This window comes from Engraulis encrasicolus, chromosome 14 (assembly GCF_034702125.1).
Source record: "Engraulis encrasicolus isolate BLACKSEA-1 chromosome 14, IST_EnEncr_1.0, whole genome shotgun sequence".
In the NCBI taxonomy this organism is placed as follows: domain Eukaryota; kingdom Metazoa; phylum Chordata; class Actinopteri; order Clupeiformes; family Engraulidae; genus Engraulis; species Engraulis encrasicolus.
Window position 1 is genome coordinate 34,558,966 of NC_085870.1, and position 14,961 is coordinate 34,573,926.

Consider the following 14,961-nt stretch of genomic DNA (forward strand, 5'->3'; position numbering starts at 1 on the left):
TCATGGCCTAACTTTTTATTCAGTAGTAAGTATAGTATAAATGAGTCAATCAGCAGACAGTGAGAAGCATCACTGGCATCAAACACATTTGCTACAGGCTCATCTAGGTGACTTTTTTTCCTTATATACATCCAGCTCAAGAGACACAATTGTATTCCACTGATAAATAAAATCTGAAACAGACAAAACAATCAACGTGAAAGACTGGCAACATAATGACATAAGAAACAGAGTGAAACAGTGGAATGCAAAAAGATGTTAGCGGGTGAATTTTCAGTGGCTCTGCTACCGTTTTGTTTTTCAGACATGTTTTTTGCTGTTGTAAGTCAAGAAAACAAGGGTTACATTCCTCATACAGTAGCCTGTTGTGATGTGGTCCACGTTAGGTGGTGACCGTGTTGCAGGTCAGAAGAGACTTCTGCATGCAGGCCACAGTTGTTGAAAGAATCACTACTGTCTATGGTAGTATCACTATCAACACTGAAAACTGCAGCTAAAGAACACTCATAGCTCAGTGAACTCTTTTGAGCAAGTGGTCTAAACATTGTACAACAACAGGAAATGCAGCATGTTCATACAGTATCTACGTATAACTGTGGTGAGTGTTACTAGCAAACGGACAACAGGAAACAGGAACTTGTTTTTATCAAATTAAGCTTGTCACAGAGCACGCTAGCCGTTTTTGCCACAGAAATAAACGTGAGAGTGTTTAAATGTGTAAAATGCGCTTGTAAAAACACCTATATCTGTGCATTACCTTTGACTATTTCATAGAGCACTTTTTTTCGTCTTTTAAAACACAGAGGTGAGAGGTGAATGGAAGACCATCACTAATAACAAAAAGGGCAAACAGAGAAGAAAAAAAGGAACAACAAGTCTCGGACAAGACCAGACAACACAGCAGTAAATAAAAAAGGAACGTTTAAAAACAAATTTTAAAACAGTCATAAATGACAACTGACTGACTGATAACATGCACACAGCGATGTAGAATTAGGCATGGAGTTATTTGGTGGAGGATGCACATAAGACCCTTTGTGTATGTGTTTGTGTACATGTTTGTTTTTGTGTGATATGTGCATGTGTTTTGTATGTATGTGTGGCTGTGCATATATACCGTATACATATACTGTCTCCTCCTATACATAATATATATATATATTTTTTTATTACTGTTCTTCAACCAGTCCCCATATTATCTGTGTGTGTGTGTGTATATAGTCATATTTGTACGCATTTTTATGGATTATATTATCAGGTTTTTCATCACATTAAATAGACCCTTGCCATGGGGGAGGTGGGGGAGGTGTGGGAGCCCAGGTAAGGAAGAAGCACACAACCACTTGAAAAGGTGGGGATGGTGGAAGGAAGAGGGGAGAGGAGGGGGACCCAGGGCATCGCACGGCCCGCTGAGAGGCAGGCAGGCAGGGGAGTGGGGGGACAGCACGAGGCGGGACAAGAGGCCTGATAGCCTAGCCTAGCCTAGCCTAGCCTAGCAGGAGACCTCCATGGTCTGGGGCCTGCTCTGGTTGTCCAGGACCCCGCCGGTGGGGCCATCCAGGGGGCTGTTGAGGCTGCGCATACGGCTGCTGTCCATGGAGGTGATGCTGGAGGAGGAGGTGGTACGCGAACGGCCCAGACGTGTCATGCCGGCGGAGGGCACTGAGAAGGGGTGAGGAGGAGAGAGAGAGAGAGAGAGAGAGAGAGAGAGAGAGAGAGAGAGAGAGAGAGAGAGAGAGAGAGAGAGAGAGAAAAAGAGACAGAGACAGAGACAGAGACAGAGAGAGGTAGAGAGAAGTAAAAGAGAGGGGGTAGAGAGTAATATAGAGGTAAGAAAAAAACAGAAGGATACAGAGATAGATTAATCTTCATAAATGTTTTGAGACCCTGTTCGGCTGTGTCATAGGAAGAGCAATGACCTTGGACAGCATTCTGCCACGAAATGGGATCTTGTGCCGATAACAAAGTTGTGCAACTGTCAAGAAGTTGCTATTTATGTTATTAGCTAGAGCACAATCTCATCATTGCTCTCCCATATCACTGAGATCACACAGAGTCACTGCAGCAGCAGCAGCAGCAGCAGCAGCAGCAGCAGAAACACTTCATCAAATGCTCCTTGCATGCAACGGCCACCACTCACTATAAGCACTGATAGTCTACATTTGAGAAATAGTTCCGATAGCAAAAAACAGCAGGTTTCATGCAAGCAGAAATAACACATCAACAACATCAACAAAAAATGAACTTTGCACTTCATACAGAAGAACATAAACATAAGCGTCACATATAACTCATGCCAACACAAAGCCTGCAAAAACTAAAAAGTGAAATTGGAAAATGAGATAAAATTGCATCTACAATACTTAAAAATGCATACATATAAACTTGTTCACGACCAGGCTTGTTTATTACACGGTTGAATGATTGAATAGGAAGCAGAAAAGCTGGCAACAATCTGATTGGCCACTTAGGGTGGCATTCCTTAAAATGCTGGTACCTGATTCGTTGCTGAGGTGGCTGAACAGTGGAGAGGGGACTGTTTGCATGGCAGGGGTAGGGATGCAGACAGGGAAGAAGAAGAAGAAGAAGAAGAACAAGAGAGGATGGAGGGAGACAGACAGAGTGATGAAGAGGTGAAGACATGCTTAGCCTCTAACACACTGAGATGAGGGGAAAAGAAACACACAAGGTGTGACAATAGGATGTCCACGCATGTCCGTGTGTGAATGTGTGTGTGCATGATAGCACATGTGCCTGTGTGTGTATGTATGCGTGTGTGTGGTGTGACCATCATTGTGGGTGTGCACTGACTTTCATGCCAACAAGTCTGGTTCTTTGGTATTGTAGTCAGAGCATGGTTGGTAACTGGTTTTGAAGTCAGGCAGGGTAACATATCCCCTTCACTGCAGTGTGTAGAGAGGAGAGGAAAGGACCGCTATGTTTCTTAATAATATAAAACAAGAAGTCTAGCTACGCTAAGAAAGAGGAAATATCAGGTCTTTTTTTCAGTACACTGTCTAAAGGCTGTATAAACCACGCTGACATTCAACATCAACCTGGCACAGAAGTGAAACTCAAATGGAAAAGGACTGTCTTTTGCAAAAACAGCAAATATCATTAAAAGCTAAAACTTGATGTTGAAAAAGGCTGAGCTGAACTGTACAGTTATTACAGTAAAGGATATTTAAAAGGCTGAAAAATCTAACAACCCATTTCAATGCCAGGTAGCCCACTGAAGTCATCATGTACTGTGTTCATGTGAACGGGCCCACACACCATAGGCATTCCTCTCAAACCCCTTTGAAGGAAGCTAAAACATCAAAAGATTGTCCTGTTATACACTTACACTTAACTGACACTTTTTTTTATCCAAAGCGACTTACATTTCATTACAAGGTATTGGTTGCAGTCCCTAGAGCAATGTGGGGTTAGGGGCCTTGCTCAGGGGCACTTCAGCCATGGATACAGGTGTATGGAGAGGTAGGGGTGGGGTTCGAAACTGCAACCCTCTGATTTACCTCCCTAACCACTAGGCCACGCCCACCCTGTTATCAGCCACTTTGGTGGGAATCCAGGCGTGACCCTAATTAAGTGTGGCATGTATCAGTTCTTCTCACGTTCCTTGAACGGAGACAGCTGAGATACATTTCGTAAACTGCCAGAATTATAACTTGAGGAAGAGAGACAAAGTTAAAACAGACTTGAAAAAGCTTCTATCTTTTCCTAAGAATTGGCATCAATTTTTACTTCCTCATCAGAGAAGGGCGATGAGCCGGAAACAACTGTCACACTGCATGTCAATTACTGGTAAATTTAGCTGCCAGTGTACACTCACATATGAGGGAAAAAAATCTCACACTGGCCGCAGAAAGAGCTGAGCAATGATTCCAACCGTGATAACTAAGAAACATCTTGTTCTCATAGTGGTTCTGTGTAGATTGAATGATATGGATCCCCCTCTGGTGAGAACTAAGGGCTAAAGTTGAGGATGAAAATGTGATGAGATACCAACACATGCCATGTCTCACTGAAAGGTGATAAACTAGCATCTTCAGATAATAAGTAATAAAACAGTGATACCAATACATAATGTTTTTACTACTTAGTACTTATTAATAGTGTTATTTGCATTCATATCTTGTAATATAATATAACAATATATTATATCATATGATCAGACTGTATTAGAAATGTAATTGTTGCAACACAAGCACCTCATGCTTTGACCTTTAATCCCCTAATCACTAATCTCCAATTGACATTTCTCCAGCAGCCTCTCCATCCCAGTAGGGATCTACAGAGCCACCCGTACCCCTTCCCCTCCCTCCAACCCAATGCAGGGCATTCATTCAACACTTAGAGAGTTGGACCAGCTGGAAGAGGGTTTAACTCGTTAAGACACGGCGTTATACATTTGCTGTTACCAGAATGGCAATGACCAAGTTGTAGTGCATTACTAAAGGCCCTTTGTCAGGTCATAGTATTGTAATACTATGGTAGTTAACTTTTCAAACACTATTACAGCGTACCACTGGAGGTATGGCGTGCATTAAGGGGCTACCTCGACTTTCTGTTGAATTAACACAGTAAAATGTATTAGGCACCACATCCTCAGGCCCACCCGTTGAATGTGTCACTTGTGTCTAGTTGTCTGGTGTTTTTTTTGTGGTTGTCCTGTAGGCCTACTGTCTCATGGTGTGTGGCCTATACCAGTGATAATCAAACTGTGGGCCGGGGCCTGCTCGAGGGCCCTGAAGGTATTCCAAGTGGGCCTTGAAATAATTTTCTAAAGGTCAAAATGATATTTGTGTGTGTTGCTGTTCACTATTTCATTGAGTCTTATTGTTTATTGGGTCAGAGGTGGGCTCCAGACATTTGAGAACATTTCAAGTGGGCCCCAAGTTGGAAAAGGTTGGGAACCCCTGGTCTACACTTACATGATTATTTACTTTTTCTCGTGTTGTTGGGTGCTGTGTGTTGGGTATAGTATGTTGGGTAAGTGTTTATATGCCGGGTTTGTATTTAATATAGTATACTGTGTATGTCTTCATATAGTATGTTGGGTTTGTGTTTATACAGTATGTTGGAGTTAATATTTTGAATTGATGTTGATATGTTGGGGCTTGTGAATGGTTTTATGGTGTAAACAGTATGTTAATGAAGGGACTTAAGGTTTCATAAGGTTACTTTTATTTATTATATGGTTGTGACGTCATCTGTCGAATGCTCCATTCATTTCAACGGGGCTCCCCAACGTTCGGACGTCTGTTATTTTTCGATAACGGACGGGTTGGTCTATAACAGACCGCTGTCAATGGCAACAAGACTTTTCACTGCTAAAGCGACTTTTCAACAAGACTCTAATCAGCTGCTGTGATAGACAGCACCCGTTGTCCTGGCTACCGCTGTCAATGGCAACAAGACGTTCACTACTAAAGCCACTGGCTTGTATACAAGTCAGTGGCTAAAGCGAATGTTTCACATCACTCCGCAGGGTGTCCGGTCTTTTGTCACTCTAATCAGCTGCTGTGATAGACAACACCTGTTGTCCTGGCTAGCCTACCTGTTGCCTAGCGGTGTTCCACAACGGCACTGTTTTGTTTTGCGCAGCAACAATCTTAACATTAAATAGGTCTAAAGAAATGTCCCCGCATGTGTGAATCATTTAAGTATATCCATATAATAAGCGGGTTAACTTTCGGCGAGTCGGTCGCTTTGTGGAATAGCAGCACTTCAGAGAGAACAAGACCCCTCCGCTCCGCGTCGGGGTCTAAAGATTCTCTCTGTCGTGCTGCTATTCCACGGTAGCGACCTTCTCGCCGAACGTTAACCCTTACATAAAAGCCCATGGATGGTCTGGGTGTCTGGCACTTATTCTTTGGCTTCAATTCTAAGACGGCAGTGGCCAGCACCTAAAAAAACATGTTTTGGTGTACGCTGCGTTCCACTTTCGACTTGATGGACTGCGAAAGCAAATCCCCCCCAGGGGACAATAAGGGACATCTATCTGTGGCCCTGAAACTTCAGAACCCCCTCCCTCCCACGCTTCCCACCCTGCAGGGAACCCCAGCACAGAGTCCTTTCAGCTTCGATCCGACATGAATGGAAGCCATGGGAAAACGGGCTGATTTCAACAGAGGCTGTGAAATCTGCATTCACCATTCAATCATTCAACACTTGCCAATGGGCAGAAACAAAATAAACATTCAGTGTCATTCATTCTTGCATCATTTGTTTTCATGATGCACTTAAGGACACTTCAGAGCCTGACACTGCAGAAATAAGTATGTTAAGTGAAGATGCAATTCTCCTCAGTAGATCCAGCACACATTAGCCTCTTACTGCAGATGGGGTCACCCGGGGGCCTATTCACTATTTGCTGAAAATACTCAATTACATCATAACATCATTGTTATGACAGTACCGTGAGCCTTAAGTAACATATTATAACATAGCCATTACAAATTTGGTGACAGTAAGGTTGTAACATATGCTCTGTGCTAAGGGGTTACTTTCTTTGGGGCCAATTTCAATGTGGTCAATTTTAGTGAGGGTGCTGGCCCAAATGGTGAACACAGTTTTTATTTTTCAAAGATGATGCTGCACAAAACACATCTGTGCAATAATAAAAAACAAGGTGTAATCTCTCTTTTTTTAAAAAAATGCTTACAGCTATGGCCAATACTTCACACATGGGGGGACTGAAGAGATGAGTGCTGGCTGAATCACAAGGAAAATTACATCTTACACTGCTGTTTTACTGTATATACACTATACAAGGCAAAAAAACAAAACAATAATTAAAAAACACACTCTCGACAGGCAACGACAACAAGCTGTTATGTCGCTTGTATGGATGCAGGTCATGCTTTAGGGAACCAGAGTTCCTCTCCCATACTTACAGCTGGGGCTATGGACCACTGCGGAGACGAGAGAAAGGAAACAAGACAAGTTATAGAGTAGTGTTTCTCAACGGGGGCTCTACAGTCCACCAGGGGACGTTGGGGGGCTCTAGGGGGGCGTTGAGAAGGATACAGTTGAGAGTGCCTAGTTTTCATTGGGGGCATTAGTCCATTTCATTTTTTAACACTAAGGGGGTTGTTGAAAGCCTTATCATGAGGTAAAGGGGGCGTTGGGAGGCTTAGGATAAGGTAAAGGCCAGGGGAGTTTGCTCAAAAAAGGTTGAGAACTGGGACTATGGACCACTGCAGGGATGAAAGAAAGGAAACAAGACAAGTTATAGAGGCTCTCGCTCTCCTCCTCCAGACTCCTGCTCCGTGACAGGAGTGACAAACAGCACAGCCCTATTAAACACAGGCAGGCAGGCAGCCATGGCCACGCTCCAGAGCTTTTCATTGGCACAGCAGACAAAGACGGAGGAGGAGGAGGAGGAGGAGGAGGAGAAAGAGGAGAAAGAGGAGAAAGAGGAGAAAGAGGAGGAGGAGAAGGGGCAAACTGACCCCCAAAGCAAAACATCCAAACTGGTTCTCACACGCATCATAATTCAACTCACTTTCACTGGGAGAGAAATACTGCCTGGCTAAAGAAATGTTGTCTCGACGGAAGGGCAGAGAGATACATGTTAAAAGAAAAGACGCTTTGCTCAACAGATTAGAGAGGGTTTTTTTTTAAAGAAAATGAAAAGGTTGGTGTTTTTGTACTTACTGTAGCCCATTCCCTGGACAAAATATTTGAAAGCTTCGGCCAGTTTACCAGGCTGGATTTGAAAGGGGAGAAGAAGATGAAAAAAAAGTTTACTAGCTTTGCATTTTTTAACTTCTGCCATGGCTAATACAGTATATAAATACGGCAAATATATTTAGTCAAAAAGCTCAAAACAAATGAATCTCAATCAGTCTGGTTTATATTTTATATTACTAACAATGACTATGCATGACCTCTACAACAGTTTGTGGTTTTGCACATGTCAATAGACAGAGTGCAATCTCCAGGAAACGGCTTTATCTAGTACAAACTGTGCTAGATGCAAATGTGTGGTTTTGGGACATTAAATAAGTGGTCACAGTATGTCCCCAAATGACACTATCCTACATACTGATAACGATTCTATCTAATCAACTTGTTCTCTTTCAGTGCAAACTGGTCTTGCAGACGAGTGCAATTGAATGTAGCTAGTGTAGACATGATCACTCACCTGCACAACCTGGGGCAGACCTCCACAGTCAGCCATCTGTGGCAGAGAAGAAGAGACTGGTCAACACGGAGGCATTACAAATCCAGTACAAGGTTACAAATGCATATTAAAAAAATTACACTGCACAAGCAAAGCCAAGATGAATACTAAGCTTAACCCATTGATGCTGCATGCTGCGTATATGCTGCATTATGCTAGGCGACATAGACGCAGCATTGAGCTTGATGAGATTTGAGATTTTTTAAATTAAAAATGTGTGTATGCTAGAGCTGAATGAACACATTCTAATGTTTTTAGATGGTCTTAGCCCCTGAAGCACATCAAAAACATAAAATGAGTTGCATTTAAAAGCTGAGATATTTAGGCTTTAATAGGCTGAGGGCACCTTTTCCCGAAATGGACTTAGGTATTTAGCAGGAATTTTTTGCAGGTCACTTAGGCTAAAATGGCTTAAACAATGGAGACAAAGAAGAGAAAGAGCCCCATTTCAGCTAATAGACAGTCCGCCCTCTCACCTTCAGAAGAGTGGTCTTTGTTGGGTTTAACCTCGAGTTGCATTCCACCTGTTGTCACCGGAAAGATATCGCATAATTAGGTGCCAATCACATCATACAATCTATTTCTATTATGTGCTCTTGTCATGTGTTCTTTGAGGAACCTTTGATTGTCAACAGGGCTCTAAATTAACAACAGCCATTCGGCCAAATGCTGGTGAAAATTCAGTTTGGCTGGTAAAAAACTTATTTGTGAATTTGACTGTTAGTGAGTGTATGTGTGGCTGGTAAGATTTAGCCAAATTGGCTAGAGATGAAAAATGTTAATTCATAGCCCTGATTGTCACTGCGGAAGAACCCCTAAAGGTTCTCTGAGGAATAATAAGGTTCTTCCCAGAACGTTGAGGTTCTCCAGAGAACTTTTCGAATTTTAGGTTCCAACATAGTGCAACTGATGGTTTCTTGAAGGAGACTATGCACATATTACAGTGGCAGTTGCCAGGAAACAAGCTGCATCATGTCAATGTCAGCCATGAATGTTGGAGCTTACCACAGCCTCCACAGCAGGGGACGTATCACCAACCACCAGCAGAGCCGGGCACCTGTACGGCAAGAGTGATGGGTCAGAAAAGAGGAGCAATACCAAAGAAAACCCAATGCACAAATCCCAAAGCACCATAGTGTTTTTTCATCAAAGGTGCCACTTACGTCAGTGTGTTCACAGTGTCCTCATTGAGGCCCACGGTTGGCCGCTCGATCTCCAGGTCACGGCGGCTGCAAGAGGATGACAGTATTTCCCGTTTATTTTATTTAGCTTACATTGACATTTAGTTACATTTAGTTTGTTCCCTTCACTTCAGCTCACAATAGTCACAATAGTTCAGATGTGTCGCATGATTGATTGATTGATTGATTGATTGATTGCTTTATTGACAACACATCAGTTATCTTCTATTAGAAGCACTGTTCTTCCTGTGGTCAAAATGAAACTACTGCTACAGCAGAGGTATATTGTCAACTCCTCTCCTCTCCTCCCCTATCCTCTCCTCTCCTGTACTGTCCTGAATGTGGGGTCTGTTGTAAAGGTAACGGCCGTCAACATAAGCCTAAAGTGCAGTGGTGAATCCTGGTTTGTGTTCATAGTACGGCCCTTGGAGGACTTAATTGAATTTGAAGTGGCCCCTCAAAGTAAAAAGGTTCTCCATTCTGGCCCTATAGGGAGTCGCACCTAGCCAGGCTGTGCCCTCCTCGTGACGCAACACTTTCAGCGTTGTAACTAGTCAGGTCAAGAGAAATGCAAGTACTTTCTGAGTTCCCGAAAATACGGGAACTCCTCCCACTTTGTCAGTAAGCAAACAACCATAAGCAAACCAAGGGAGGCGGGTCCACCATGCCCTTTGGGAAATGTTAATTGCTATGCTCTAGGTCAGACCAAGTCTCGAAGAGATTTGAACGTCAATGATGATCAGGCTAAGTCGCACCTGCTGTAGGAGCCGCAGAAGAGGCCCAGGTTGTCCTGGTTGATGTCCTGTGAGATGTGGAGCCGGTAGGTCTGGATCAGCTCCAGGTTGTCGGTCAGCTCCTCCTGAACACACACCAGAACCAGAACCAGAGGAGAGTCAGATATCACAGACAGTGTTTCCCGCAGAATTGAACTGGTCTTTTGTGTTGTGTTCTTAAATTGAATCCCAAGGCTAAGATATTGCATTGTGGTTAAGTTTAGTTTCAGCTCCTCCTGAACACACCAGACACACACCAGAAAGAACCAGAGGAGAGTCAGATATCACAGATATCATAAGACATTGTTGTGCTCAATTGTATTGCACAGAAAGCTGTTGTAATTATTGTTTAGTAAAATGGTCTTTTATGTTGTGTTCAACGATTTTTCATGGACGCATGGAGACTATCAATTTGATTGCCAAGGCTATGATATTGCATTGTGGTAAAGTTAATATACACAGCCTTCAGAATAAAAGTACATTATCATCTTTTTTCAAAAAATCTAGACAGTTGCACGAAATAGATAACAGCTTATTGAATATTGCCTTGAGAAAGGCTGTCTGCATTTCAAGCTGCACATTAAATGAGAACATTATTCATGAATCGAACAGCTAAGTGTAGAAATAATTATATCCATAACAAATACTTTGTTTTAGATTTACTGTGATTGTTTCTTTTGAAGTTTTCTCCAGTGAACTATGTGACTAGGAGGATACATCTTCAAGGTTGTCTCAGATAAGAAGCATATTGGAGGAGTTGTTCTCCCCACTGAACTTTGTGACCCCTGTAATTTTCCCTTAATCTGTTCCTCATTAAAAATGGCTGTTGTGGAAAGGAGAGACAGAGAGAGTAAAAAAGCCGAGCAAAGAGCATGTTCTCTAGGCCTCTCAATCTCTCTCTCCCTTCGTGAAAGTCCATTGTACCCTGATCTGATTGTCATGGTCTCGTCGTGTGTGTGGTCAAATTGATATGTTTCTTAATACTAAGCCATCTGACAGAAACAAACTGAGCATCTAGTGGTGTAGATCAAGCAGCAGTACTCACAGTGCTGAAGTGGTGGGACATCACAATGTCCACAAGGTTGCTGGTCCAGCCGGAGAGCTGTGTGGGGAAAGCAAGGCACCATTAAGGTGAGGTCAATATCCTCATAGTCCTTTGCATTATGGTGAGGTAACTTCTCACTCAATAATCAAAAGCTTGAGTCCTCTAAAACTAATTATGTACAACATTACACATTTTAGTAGACCAGGAGTGATTTGTTTATCCTATACTGTCTAAGGTGCAGTGATACTAAGTCACTGCCTATTTTTTGTGTCATTGGTAAATGGTATCTTGAGTTAAAATGTCTTTTAGTCTTACTGTTGTTTAAAATACTGCAGTATACGTATACTGACGGGATTTTAATATGATAATGTTTGCACTTTTTATAAATGTCTCTGTGTTGACATGTGTATGAGCCTCACTGTTGATATCCATATCTTAAAAGAATCTATATGCTGAGGATAATTTATGTTATTGTTTGTTGATGTTGGGCGTTGACTGCCAGGAAGCACTGAATGCATTTGGAGAAACAAATCCACTACCGCCATACTGCCGTCAATAAAAAGGGGATGGGGTTTCTACACAAGGTCTTTAAACGCACGCACACACACTCACACGCACACATGCAAGCACACACACACTGAACCACACACACACACACACACACACACACAAACACACACACACACACACACACACACACACACACACACACACACACACGCACACAGCCACACACGCACATACGCGTGCGCACGCACACACACACACACACACACACACACACACACACACACACACACACACACGCACACACAAAGACGCACGCACGCACGCTCACACACAAACACACACAGGTCTGGTCTGAAGTCAGCTTGTCAGCTCATCAGTTCACCTTGGAAGCAGCCCAGTCGATCCAGCCCTCTGCACAGGAGTCCACATTAATGAGCACCAGGCCTTCGATCAGAGAGGGGTGGTTCAGCTGCAGAGAGAAATGAAGAGAGAGAGAGAGAGAGAGAGAGAGAGAGAGAGAGAGAGAGAGAGAGAGAGAGAGAGAGAGAGAGAGAGAGAGAGAGAGAGAGGGAGAGAGAGGGAGAGGGAGGGAGAGAGAGAGAGAGAGAGAGACAGAGAGAGAGAAAGCACAATGTGTGAGAAAAAGAACAGAGTTAAAGATAAAAAGAGAGAGGGGGGAGAGAGAGAAAACACAGAGCGCAAAAGAGAGCGGATGAGAGAAAGAAAAAATGGAGTGAGAGAGACAGAGAGACCGGAGAAAAAGAGAGAGAAAGGAGAGGTGGCGAAACAGACCGAGATGGGTGAAAAAAAAAGATAAAGATAAAGAGTGTGTACCGCATGTGATAGAAAAAGTGAGAGAACATTCTGGTCTCTGAAAAGCCAAGGTGATGAAATATACATGGAGAAGATCTGCTGCCTTATGCAACCCAGCTCTGCCCTAAAGCTTACACAGTCGCCACTCCCTCCCTGCAGCCCTCCGTCCATACAGCATCTCTCAAACTGTTTATTTTTTCCAAACCAGGATTTACGATCGCACTGTAACACGCTGCCACCGCGGCCCAGGTGGAGGGCCAGCAAGGCAGGCAGGCAGGCAGGCACTCAGAGATAAATTACTCCCTGGCTCTCAGAGGAGACACTGGGTGTGGTGTGGTGTGGTGTGGTGTGGTGTGGTGTGGTGTGGTGTGGTGTGGTGTGGTGTGGTGTGGTGTGGTGTGGTGTGGTGTGGTGTGGTGTAGTGACGCACTGCAATCAGCCCACTCTCTGCCCTCTCTCCTCTCCTCCATCTTGTTTGTTATAATACTAAGAGAGTGTATATTGAGCTTTTGTGCAGTATGTTTACCCTTTTTTGTATGGATGTGTAAAGACAGGGTGTGGCCGGGAGAGAGGAAACGAGGGATGAAGAGAGGAGAGGAGGAGGAGGGGAGAAGGGGATGATGCAAGCAACCTCTGCTGCTCTTGCTGCTGCTTCTGTCTGCACCATTCATCCTTTTCTCTCCTGCATCAATCTTTCAGCAGAAATGCCCTCCCTGCCTCTCTCTCTCCCTCCCTCCCTCCCTCTCTCTCTCTGTCCCTCCTCCAGCCCCTCCCTCCTTCACTGCACCCTGCCTGGGTGGAAGACGAATGATGCAGTACTACAATAGCCAAGCAGTGGAAAAAAGAGAGAAAGAGTGTGGGGGGAGACGAGAGGAGAAGTGGAGAAAATAGCACTGAGGGAAAAGGGGCTGTGTCAGAGCGAAACAGCGTGGTTGATGCCGATCAGGAAGGGAAAGTGGGAACCGTGCATTTGTGCATGTCTAAGAATACGTCAGTTCATCTCCCAGTGCTGTATTTGTTTGTGTAAAAGTGTGTGAATGTGGGTGCTTGTTTATGGCTATATTTGTGTGTAACCACGTGTAGAGATGCATGTGTATATGTGTCCATGTCCGTCAGTGTGTGTATTTCTGTACTTGTCTACTTTCATACGTTTCTGTGCACATTATTCATTTGAGTATTATAGAATAGGTGCATATTAATCTGTGTGTGGTTGATGACAGTGATGAACGGCCTGTAATGTGCCGTCCGTCTTTAACATTTAATAGCTGTTATGCTAAGCTGCACACTCAGAGTTCAGTGCTTGACACACAGAAAATCTGTTTAAGCCGTTAAAGCAAACATTTGGTAAGCAGCGCTAAAATGGTTCCAATCTAAATATCGCTACAGTACATTATTGAAACATAATCTTGTTTACACGAATCCATTGAAACAAGTAAAATCTGATTTGCACAATGTCTGTTCATTAGTACATAATGCATCATGGAATGGTGTTGAGAGAGAGAGAGAGAGAGAGAGAGAGAGAGAGAGAGAGAGAGAGAGAGAGAAAGAAAGCGAGATAGAGAGAGAGAGAAAGAGAGAGAGAGAGAGAGAAAGAAAGCGAGATAGAGAGAGAGAGAAAGCGAGGTAGAAGAAGAGAAAGAGAAAGCGAAACCTAACGACAGTGCGTGTCAAAAACGGTCTCATACTAATAAGTGACTTCATTAGTGGTGCTGCCTGTACTGTATTGCCCAACAGCAGAGAGGGGAAGCCATCTCTACCTGACTTAGCCCCCCCGGCCCCCAGCTCATTAATAACTGCATGAGCGATTAAATAATCATGATACTACAAGCACAACCAAGTTCACTCAAGCCACTGCGGAGGCCTGTCAGGGAGAACAGGCGAAATAATAACTTAATTCCTGGGATTACACAGTACACTATGCATTTACACTGTGTGTTTGTATTATGGGAGTGGGAGAGTGTGTGTGTGTGTGTGCAGGCGTTCGGGACTCACAGCGAATCGGCTTAGGATGTACGCTCCCGCTCCAACACCGATCCCAATCACACTGCTAATCCTGTAGAGAGATGTGGAGACGTTAACGCATACACATACACAGATGTAAACACATTTACTAACACACACATGCACGCACGCACGCACACACACACACACACACACACAAACACACACACACACACACACACACACACACACACACACACACACACACACACACACACACACACACACACACACACACACACACACACACACACACACACACACACGTAAACACAGACACACACATAAACCCACACAGAGAAACAACCACAGCCACATTCATCGCACACACATACATACACACATATACACGTAAAAACAAGCACACACACATAACCAACGTCAGTAACAGATGACCACAATAAAAAGCCTAGAGGTTTAATCTGAGCGCTGTACTTTTATGCG

General features: G+C 43.6%; 1 protein-coding gene across 3 annotated transcripts in view; it reads right to left on the reverse strand.

Moving 5' to 3' along the window:
- Positions 1 to 3: 3 nt before the first annotated feature.
- ndrg3a (ndrg family member 3a) overlaps positions 4 to 14,961 on the reverse strand; it is a 101,299-nt gene continuing 86,341 nt past the window's right edge. The window contains exons 7-18 of one of the 3 annotated variants that reach the window (XM_063215531.1): positions 14,509 to 14,569; positions 12,086 to 12,172; positions 11,194 to 11,250; positions 10,131 to 10,234; positions 9,358 to 9,423; positions 9,200 to 9,251; positions 8,671 to 8,718; positions 8,156 to 8,191; positions 7,666 to 7,717; positions 6,903 to 6,920; positions 2,498 to 2,536; positions 4 to 1,662 (exon numbers count right to left, since the gene is read on the reverse strand). In XM_063215531.1, the coding sequence (XP_063071601.1) occupies positions 1,493 to 1,662; positions 2,498 to 2,536; positions 6,903 to 6,920; positions 7,666 to 7,717; positions 8,156 to 8,191; positions 8,671 to 8,718; positions 9,200 to 9,251; positions 9,358 to 9,423; positions 10,131 to 10,234; positions 11,194 to 11,250; positions 12,086 to 12,172; positions 14,509 to 14,569 (790 nt within the window). In that variant the 3' untranslated portion in view covers positions 4 to 1,492. The remainder of the gene's footprint in view (positions 1,663 to 2,497; positions 2,537 to 6,902; positions 6,921 to 7,665; positions 7,718 to 8,155; positions 8,192 to 8,670; positions 8,719 to 9,199; positions 9,252 to 9,357; positions 9,424 to 10,130; positions 10,235 to 11,193; positions 11,251 to 12,085; positions 12,173 to 14,508; positions 14,570 to 14,961) is intronic. The other 2 variants (XM_063215532.1, XM_063215533.1) reach the window with 2 other exon arrangements.